The following is a 10,502-nucleotide window of genomic DNA, read 5'->3' on the forward strand; positions in this document are numbered from 1 at the left end:
TTGCAAAAATTATACTTTTTTAATATATTTATGTTAAATGTGTCAAAAAATTAAAAAAATTGCTTAAAATATTAAAAAAATTTAATAAAAACAAAAAAATACAAAAAACAAAAACATTGAATTATTTGAAAAGTGTTTTTAGAAAACTCAAACCAAACAACGTGAATATGTTATTTATAATTAATGTATCATGGACAATATTAAAAAAAATCATGGATATAAAGTTTTAAAATAAATTATATAATGATAACGTAATTTTTTATACAAAATATACATAAAATTCAATATAATAGTTATACCACGCAATCATTGACATGTGATATTACCAACCAATAATAAAGAAACACATGGAGGATGAACCTTACATATTAAATGTAACTAATAATTCAATAAATTTTATATTTTCATTGAGATTAATTATATTTGTATATATTGTGATACAGATCACCATTATATTGAAATTTTCATAAATAATAATATCACAATCTCTTTATTTTCAATCAAAACAATTCTTATTGTTCTTATAATTTTAAAAATATTATTGACATTTTACTCTAAAAAATATTTTTATAAATATTTTTATATAAAATTTTCCCTTTATATTTGTACAAAAAAAAAAAAAAATTCAAAATTCGGGGGCACGTGACCCCTGGGCCCTCCGCCCCTGTATATATATATATATATTATATTCACCCAGTAGACAATAATACATACACAAGAAGAAGCTCATATTATAACCCTAAAAACATTTGGATTGAAAGAGCAATGCGACTATTTACACGTAAAAGTATTTGGATCAAAACTGTAACGCGACCCAATGCTCAAAGTGCGTGGGGCTAGCTAGTCTTATTAGGAAAACAATAATACTATGTGTATCAATTAATTTATTAATTAATATATTAATAGATTATGTAATATAATTTTAAAAATTTTAAATATTTATAATTTGTGTAATAGGTTATGTCAATAATAATATTATAACACTAATTAGTATTATAGTTGGTGTATGTAGTACCATCATTAGAAAAAAGTAGTATAGTTAGAGACTAATTTATTCCTCATTAAGTCTCGTTTGGGAACATGAGTTTTAGTATTTTTTTAAAACTTTTTGTCTAAAATACAACGTAAAGAAAAAATAGTATTAGGTGTTTGGAAAGTTGGTTAAAAGTTGACTTTTTGACTTTTCTAATTTTTTTTTTGAATTTTTTGGCTAAAAAAGCTAAAATTTAAAAAGTCAACTTTTTTGGTTTTTTGGCTTATTAGGGATGATTTTTTAATTTTTTATGAAAAGATGTATAAAAAATAAGAAGACAAGAGAATATTTAATTTTTTAGTATAATTTATTGATTTTTTTAATTTTTTTTAGTAATTTTTTAATTTTTAAATTAGAAAATAATATTATCAAACGATGTCAACTTTTTTGGGCAAGAACATGCTTGTGGCCAAAATCCAGCTACCAAAATTGAAGAACTTACTTTTTGTGAGAAAATGAACACTTTTAGCCAGTATTACTTTACACTTTAGCGTCAGCAGGTAATTAAGGGTGTTTTTGAGATAAGCTTTTTTCTAGCTTTTTTTTTGAACTTTTTATTATTATTATTATTTATTTATTTATTTATTTTTGAAGATCCTTCTATATTAGTTGGACTTGAAAACTAAAACGAAATATAAATAAATAATACGAATTTTAAAAAGAATAAACTAAAATTTAAAAAGTTAAAAAAATACAACGATTTTTACTGGTCTCAAACTCTCGCCCTAAATATTTTTTGCAAAAGATAATCTGATCACAATGAATTGGCAAATTTGTCGCCCTGTCATACTTTTTTTCTTTCCTTCTCCCCCGCCTCCCCCCCCCCAAAAAAAAAAACAGTTCTCTACTGAAAATTCAAATATCATCTTGTGTGTTTTATTTGTGTCTTCATGAATATTTGTTGCTAAAATAATCAATGTTCGTGAAATTGGTTGTGTTTTTTGGAGGAATTAGTGTGTAAAGGGGATTGGATCTAGGGGGTTCATAGTTGAAAATTTATCATTTGAGGGACTCGTGGTCCTATGTTTGTTTGACTAGATTAATCCTTTTTTATATGAGGATTATCTAATTCCACTCCCATTCCATGGGATTATTAGTCCTCTTTATATATGGTTGTAAAATATCATTTCTGTTATATGCATTATAGATAATCAAATTAAATTCGACTTGATTAAAACTCTTTTAAAAGGACTCGAAAGATAAACAAACTAAATTTAAATACATTTTAAAATTATTTAAGTTTTCAAACTAAAGTAAAAATAAGAGTATGGGGTGGGAAGGGGAAGAGAGAGAGAGAGAGAGAGAGAGAGAGAGAGAGAGAGAGAGAGAGAGATGGGTGTTAACACAAAAAGAAAGAAAAAAAGTCCATGTTTATTTTTGGACTTCTTATTTTTGTTTGTCCTTTCAAAAAATTAGACAATTTAACAACTTTCATCATATTAGTATTTTTTTTTTGTTTTTTCATTTGGATTAGAAATCAAACATAACAAAACCAGACCATATATTAATTATTGATTCACAGGTTGAAGAAATAACACCAATTCATATACAATTATCAAAGAGCAAACCTAACACCCAAAAATGAAATAAAATGAAAGAAATAAAAAGCAAAAAGCCCAAACCCATTTTTTTGACATTTGTCACATGCATTAAATTTTTTATAACTTCATCCGACAAAATTAAATAAAAAAAATCTAATAAAAGAGCATTTTCCAAACCAATCTTAATTTAAAGCACTGCAAATCCTTCTTATGACCCCATCTTGTCCGGTGAGAGACTTTTAATATCTCCCATTTTGATCATGGCCAACGCGAAATCAGAATTGAAGGTTGAAGGGTTTTTGCTATATTCCAAGACAATATTGTCCGTTGATCCTCCATTGAAAAGTACTTGATCACTTGGAAGCAGACCCTTTTTCTGAATCAAGTTTTTGAAGTAGTTGTTGTCATAAGAATTGGGTGTCACCAAATCAAGAGGTGCCAAATTGCTATTTAGGGTGCTAGCAAAGCCGGCGTCAATGTTGCTCCCATTGTCGTATATCCGGTTGCGAAATGTGAAGCATTGTGCTTGGCCGATGGTGCGTGATCCTACATATTGAATAAACCTTTTTAATTATTGTTGGTCCACAAACGGAAATTTATAAAACTTATTTTGAAAAGTAGAGAGAGGGATGATGAGAGGTGGTTGCCAGCAATTAGAGGAGATGGTTAAAGGTGGATGTCAACTTCCAAAGGTGGTGGTTAGAAGTAGTTGTCATTGGAGAGTGGTAGCCAAAGGAGGTTGTTGTCAGCAAGAGGTGATTTTTGACAATTGAAGGTGGTTGTCGAAAAGAGGTGGTGGTAGAAGATGGGGGTGGCTAGAAACACTTATAGGCAATGGGTACCAAAAGTAGTAATAATAAACAATTTTTTTTTTTTCAAAATAAATTATCACAATTTTATTTTATTTTTTTTGGTTACAACAATTTTTTTTATTATATAAAGAAGAGTAGGTTTAAACATTTTGTAATACCTGACAAGGCAACCATGTCCCTTGCATTGAGACCCTTCCTAGCAAAGTTGGGGATAAGTTGGCCAAGGCCACTTGTAAAACTTGGAAGATCACTCTCTGCTAAACTACGACTTGCTTTTGTAGAATCTCTTCTTCCAAGCTTCGCTGTCCATGACGGTCCACCCACCTGATTGATTAACACAAAACCAAACAAAGATTAGTACAAGTTTTATATTCACACTCTCTTAATTAAATGTAAATAGCCAAGAATTGGCATGGAATGGAATTAATTTTGAAATGTATTTACCTATATCTATATAATAAAATAGATTAATTTTTAAAAAATTTGTGTGTCTGTGTTAGTTAGTGTAGTATTTACTTACATAAACGGAGGCATCACGTGCTGCTACTGCAAGTATGTCTGCACAAGAAACAACTCCTGGACATACTTTCTTCACCGCAGACTTAGCGGCTTCCACCACTTCATAACCTTTTATGGAACCCTTATTAGGCCCTGCACTCCTCTCGCTCGTAGGGGTAGCCGATTCATCAAGTAAGATTGATGCATCACAACCCTTTAAAGCCAAGAACATTATAATTAATACAACACCCGTAGACAAACTAAACTAAATTTGGACAAAAAATGCACAGACACTACAGGAAAATTGATATTTACCGGCGTTTGTAAAACGCCGCAATAGGCCTAAAAAACGCCGCAAAAATATAAAATAACGTTTACTAAATTCGTCGCAGATGTGGCCGCCGTCATATCTTTGTGGCAATTTAAAAACGCCACTAAAGATTTTTGACGACGTTTCTTTAAAGCGCCACTGATTCTTAACCTCGGTTAACAGTGTCCGTTAGAAGGGTTAACTATGACGTAATCATGACGATATTTTGCGACGTTTTTACGAAAACGCCACCTTTTCTCTTTTTTTTTTTTTAAAAAAAATTCATAATTAATTATGCTTTTAATTTTGTTCAAAGCAAACCTATTACCCATCACCATTTTCAAAATATATACCATAATGTGAGTCAATATCCATTTTTTAATTTTCCACAACTTATAAATAAAAAAAAACCCTTAAAACACAATATGTTAAATCAATACAAAAAAAATAAAAATAAAAATTACTAATACTTTTACATTTTAATAATAATAAAAATATATGGAGTGTGCCCTCCAAACTTTGAAAATAACTTCATCTTCTAGTCATCCAATCCTCTTCAGCAAAATGATGATATATACCTGAATCATCCTTCCATTCTTTGTCATTCTCAAGATCATAAAAGCTTTTTACTGTAATCTTTGTCATTCTCAAGATCATAAAAGCTTTTTTACTGTAATCAAAAGGAAAAAAAGACAAACTCAATCTGATTAGAAAGAAGTTAGAGGCAGATAAAAAATAGACTTGATAGTTGGATTCTTACAGCAACCATTGACTATCAACCCAAAAATATCAGCCATTGAGCATGCCATTATCAATTAAAGACTAAAAAATGATGATCTTAAAAGTGCTATTGCACAAAAATGATTCGTCATGCAACCCAGTAAGTAAATTTGCAAAATCTATCACTAACCCATTTGCAACCTAGCAATTAATATATATATATATGCATTATCCATCATTAACCCATTTCCCTCAATGTCAAGCACAACAAAGCATCACTAAACATCTAACATAAATAAATTTATAACTGCAAAAATACACAATCTCATTGTATGCATAAGTAATCAGACAATATAGTTTTAAAATAAGGGCTCAATGCATGATAACCTAAGAGAAAGAATTCAATAATAGTTTAAAACTGGCAAATGTACACTATTCTACCACAATGCAGCAAAGGATCTCATTGATTGATTGTAGATAATATTTGGTGAACAAAAATGTAACATGGAGAACTAAGTGATGAGCATAGTAGAGAACTCACTGCAAGCACTCTGCTGCATCATATATGTCCATGGTTTCTGTACTTGTGTCATCAATTTTCAGATAACATCTCCAGACAAAATGCCAGCCTTGTGTGAACATTGAGTCCTATGGCCACGACACTGCCATATCTGAAAATGGTAAAGACTGATTGTGTTGCTCTAAGATTCTTGATTCTTTGAAATATGCAGCAGTGTTTTAGTATTTTGCAGTAAGCAAATAACAGGAAGATTCAGCAAATGACGGACACGAAAGTGACTAAAACAAAACATGTCGATAAATACAATAAATGCATTTGATCGTGCATGTTGGGTCAGGAGATTGAAGAAGTTCGACGATCAAAACAATGTGATTCTGAGGTTGGTGACAATTTTTAGGACATAACTAACCAGTTGCATCATTCAAATCTAAAACATAAGTCTTTTTTTTTTTTTTTTTGTTCTTGATAAATTTAAATTTTGTGATCAGGTTAGCAAAGATTCATCCAAATTGAATTTGTTTTGTTGATTACAACAGAGATCAGAATTTGTGTCTAGCACTAATCTTTAATAAGAATTCATAACAAATCGTTAAAAAGTTTTTAAAAAAATTGCATTAAAGATGAGCATCTTACACATTTGTTAAGATGGCTGCTTCCATCACTATGTCCTGTAGCAGATTGAAAACAGAAGTTTCATGAATACATAAAGGCTGGCATCTATGAGGACTTGATGCTTACATTTACTACAGTAGTGGGCTATTAGAGGAGATCCGCAGTTGTAACAAAAAGAATGTCCGCATCTGTGATCATCCACAAAAACAAAATATACACATAAGTAAGCAAATGATTGGGAGTAAAAAATAAATAAACTAAAGAGACATGCTTGCTAAAAAATATCAATCAAACACTACAAATGATTTTTATGTTCTCAACTTGAAGACCAAGATCATATGACATAGGAAATAGAAACACAAGGAAAAAAAATGAAAGGACGTTTGACAGAGTTGAGAAGTACATCAAGAACAGTACTGTTTATACACCAAAAAACCAAGCAAGGAAGTAAAAATGCAGAAAAAAAAAAATGAAAGGAAGTTTGACAGAGTTGAGTTGGTTCACAATCTTGATTGTATCAGAACAAATGAGGACAATTTGGCACTATATAATTTGTGTTCAAACAAGAGACCAAAAGCCCTCCAGCTCAAGAGCAAGCATTTTTTATATTTTGTTTTTCTTGTTTTTGAAAATTAACTGTTATCTTTATTTCAAAATTTTAAAAGAAGAAGAAGAAGAAGATACCACAAACTATGAATCCAAAATCAAGTAAAATTATCTTCACAAAAGAAACCAAGATACCACACAGCAAATACCAGAAATTATATCAGGAAGTGGAACCAAAACCATAAGGACAATAATATGCAAAAAGTCACAAGATCCTTGGACAAAATAAAAAGTCACAAGTCAGCTTAATTGATGAAACAGAAAACCAGTAAGAAAAAGAACAATTTAAATATTACAATCAAGCATCAAAAGGTTCCAATAGGTCCCATAGATCACATAATGGCCGAGCTTGTCATCGTGTTGAGGATTTAGCATGTTCAGTTCAGCTGGTGTTGTGAATGTGGGACCTTCTAGTCTTGTTTTTGTTTTTTTGTTTTTTTCTTCTTTTTTTGAAGGAACAGCCATCATTAGTATACAGGACAGGACTATATGTCCAAGTTTATTTGTTGATCATAAAGGTAAAATTTATGTGGTTATTTCATTGATGAACTTGTCCTCATACATTAAGATGTAGGTATGGTGAATGGAGAAGATTTTCTTATGTTTTCATAGGCTAGCCTGTCATTAAAATAGAAAACTTGTTTTTCTTCTTTTGATGATTCTAGTACACCACCCTGACATGCCTTTAATTTTTGATGCTGTACACAGTTCAGACAATTGTGGCATCTTATGTTGTTGATATGATGCCTAATTGTCTAAGAAGACCTCAGTTACTGCTGATAAAAAAGAATACCTCCTTACATCTTTTATATGCTTCAGTAGGTGAATAAATTTGGCCTCTTCAATTTGCCAGCTCTGTTGAGCTTGCAGGAATTTTAGGCAATCATTAAATTTCTTATTCTTTGAATGGTCTTAGTATTTTAGATACTTACATTTGTTGGAGCCTCCAGAAAGATCACTTATCATGGAATTGTATTTGTCTATAATACAAATATAGTTGTACGTAGCTATGGTGAAGAAGAGGTTACTGTAAAGTTTGGGGGAAATGGTTCTTTTATCAATCTGTTATGCCTAGTTCTATTCTATTTCCTTCTTAGTGCCTTTCTCACATGCAAGGAAAAATTCTTTCCAGTATCTCTGAGTTTGATTCCTTGAATTCATTGTAATGATTCTAACAATTTTAAAAAATCATGCATTTTAGTATAACCTGTCTTGGTCATAATTACAATATAATTATAGTAGTTATAATTTCTTATTTCCATTTTTATTGGAATAGGTAGTCAGTAATAGTGTTCTTGGTCCTTTAATATATAAGGGAGGAAGAAAACTGAAGCATGTATTCACAAAGAAATAATAGGGACAAACTTCCAAAAGTAGTCTCTCACTGGTACAGACTAAGAGGAAATAATAACACTTGTCGTTTTTCCATCCAAAATATTAATGGCAGCCAACAAAAGGACCACATTAAAATGAAATTGAAAGTTTTAGGTTTACATTGATGAAATTGAAACAAGGACCAAAGTGAATTACACTCAAATTAAAGGGACCAAGCACGAATGGTATATTTTACCCTAACAAATAAATTATGAATTAGAGGGATCAATGGTACAATTTATGCTAATAACTAAACTCTGAATTTTGCTTTAGTTTCTCTAGTTTCACATGTGTTGTCTTTCCATCCAAAATGATTACGGCAACTAATGGAGGGATGACTTTGAAATGAAATTGAAAGTGTGAAGTTTAAATTAATAAAATTAAAACACCAGGAACTAAAGTGAAATTTCACTCAAATTAGAAGAACCAGTGGTGCAATTTACCCTAATAATGAAAAACAATATACTCTTTCTCTAATTAGTAATCAAGTCAAGCAGAATTACTAGAGGGGTGAAATTTCACAATATATCAAAATACAGATTGCGTGGAAGGCTTAAATTCAGAATTTACTCCAGCATTTCGTAATAATATTTGCAATAACAGGATCCATATCATCAGGAATGTCAAGACGATGATGCTGAAAACCCACCGCACCGACAACTTGCATTGGGTTCATTCCCCCCTACGGCTGCTGCAATGTACAGAGCTCCCATCTGCAATGTACAGAGCTCCCATAAAATAACACCAAGACTATAAACATCACACCTGAATCGCATCCAGTAATAATTCAGCACTGGTGAACAATTCACAAAGATAAATATACAAATAAATAAAAATTTAAAAACATAAATGATTTACGTAGGGAAAAAAATGAAAAAGAACAACCTACTTTTCATCTGAAGGTTCATTTCTGAGCACTTCTAGGGCCATCCACTCAGCCTGAAGAAGAGTATAGTGCAGAGCAGCATTATTAAAGCACCCTTGATTGTATTAACATAAGTACAGATAGATAATAATAGATGATGCCTTCTCTTTTTAAATACGTGAAGATAGTAAATCACGTGTTTGAGATCAGATCTGAGAGAGAGAGAAAGGACAAGACCAGAGGGGCAGTAGCGACGAGAGGACAAACCTTAGGAGGAGCTTTGCCCTTTGATCCATAAATTAGAATCCCTTCGCTACCATAACAACTCGATTACCAGAAACCTAGTATTCATGATCTCGTCTTCTCCTCTTGCTTTGATTCGACCAGTCTCGGTCCCGATCCCTGTCTCAATCCCGATCCATGATCTCGATCCTTTTTCACTACTCGGTCTCGTAACCTCGCGTTCGTGCAACTCAATCTGTCCATCTTCCTCTGTAAAATTATCAGAATCAGAATCAAGAAAAACAAAAAATAGTCAAGAAATTTTAACCAAATCGATTCAAGAATCGATGGATTTAGAATTAGCACTGAACCAGTAATCGAAATCGAACCTGATGAATCTCTCAAGGAGCACAAGGAGAGAGAGAGAGAGAAAACCCTAGATCTAGGACGGACGGAGAAAACGATAGAGAGAGAATGATAGAGACGGAAAGAGAAATAAAGACGGAGCACAGTGTAACGCGTGCTTATAAGAGGATAACGCGTGTTTTTAATTTAACTTTACGCCTTCCACAGCGTTGGTCAAAAAACGTTGTCTAAAAAACGTGGTTGTAGACAACTTTTGTTGTAGTGAGAAGACATATCCAAATTTGGTCAAAATTACATAGACAAGGTTTTAAATAATCATGATCGTTTTTGTCAAAAATGGACGTAGGGGTATTTTTGTCAAAATATGAACAAATATATAGATGCAGGGTTATGTGGTTGAGAATCATTTACAACAAACTAGATAAATTGGAGATCAAATTTATGCAATTAAAGTATCAAAGCACATGCTACTTTGGGGATTAATAGTGTATTTTACCGTAGTGGTTAACAAAGCAATCGTGGAAATGGAGGCGAATAAGTGATGCAGTCATTTGACGCTCAAGCGAAATCGATTGTTGAATAGAAGTTCTAATAGCGCTCAGTGCATTTGGACATGTTTGGTCATAAAAGGTCGAAGATAGTTGTGCATTACAAGGTGCGTTCGAATTCAAAATCAAAAGCATGAGAAGCATGAAAGAAGCAATAGTTGCAGAAAATTTGGTAGAAAAATTCATTGGTGAAGAACTCATTTCTAGTAATTTAATAGATAGCCTAGAAATACAAGGCAATACAAATACAAGCTCAAAATGCAATGCAATGCAAGTGAGCAAGAGATATGTAGATTTTAGGAATGAAGATGATTGAGAAAGTGTAAGGGACATGTATCAATTTATAGGGCAATACACTGCAATGCAATGGAAGTGGCTCAATGAAGCTTTAAAAGTCATTATTGTCAAAATGCAATGCAATGCAATGCAATGCAAGTGAGTAAGAGATATGTAGATTTTAGGAATGAAGATGATT

At 31.7% G+C, this 10,502-nt stretch overlaps 1 protein-coding gene and 1 long non-coding RNA gene across 4 annotated transcripts; both read right to left on the minus strand.

Moving 5' to 3' along the window:
- Nucleotides 1-2,549: 2,549 nt before the first annotated feature.
- LOC114277395 (lignin-forming anionic peroxidase-like) lies at nt 2,550-10,162 on the minus strand. The gene is made up of 4 exons (XM_082896421.1): nt 9,983-10,162; nt 3,907-4,098; nt 3,545-3,710; nt 2,550-3,120 (listed from the first exon to the last, which is right to left on the minus strand). Exons 1-4 carry the CDS (start codon nt 10,160-10,162, stop codon nt 2,783-2,785), a joined length of 876 nt encoding a protein of 291 aa, XP_082752547.1. The 3' UTR covers nt 2,550-2,782.
- LOC114303549 (uncharacterized) lies at nt 4,317-9,449 on the minus strand. 3 transcript variants are annotated; one of them, XR_014343593.1, is made up of 5 exons: nt 9,159-9,448; nt 8,885-8,965; nt 8,597-8,791; nt 6,068-6,234; nt 4,317-4,864 (listed from the first exon to the last, which is right to left on the minus strand). It is a non-coding gene; the product is annotated as an uncharacterized LOC114303549 (long non-coding RNA). The 3 variants fall into 3 exon arrangements; XR_014343591.1 differs by having other exon boundaries at nt 4,320-4,864; nt 5,456-6,234; nt 9,159-9,447; XR_014343592.1 differs by lacking the exon at nt 4,317-4,864 and adding an exon at nt 4,871-5,585 and having other exon boundaries at nt 9,159-9,449.
- Nucleotides 10,163-10,502: the final 340 nt, after the last annotated feature.

This window comes from Camellia sinensis, chromosome 11, assembly GCF_055761805.1.
Source record: "Camellia sinensis isolate YWXY chromosome 11, ASM5576180v1, whole genome shotgun sequence".
NCBI lineage: Eukaryota > Viridiplantae > Streptophyta > Magnoliopsida > Ericales > Theaceae > Camellia > Camellia sinensis.

Bases quoted from the DNA above. Each gene is read 5' to 3' on its own strand.
- LOC114277395 (XM_082896421.1), bottom strand. From the start codon at position 10,162: ATGCTTTTGATTTTGAATTCGAACGCACCTTGTAATGCACAACTATCT. The intron at 4,099-9,982 runs CACTACGGTAAA...TTGGCTTTAAAG, and splicing joins TCCACGATTGCTTTGTTAAC to GGTTGTGATGCATCAATCTT. The intron at 3,121-3,544 runs GTATTACAAAAT...TTCAATATGTAG, and splicing joins GGACATGGTTGCCTTGTCAG to GATCACGCACCATCGGCCAA.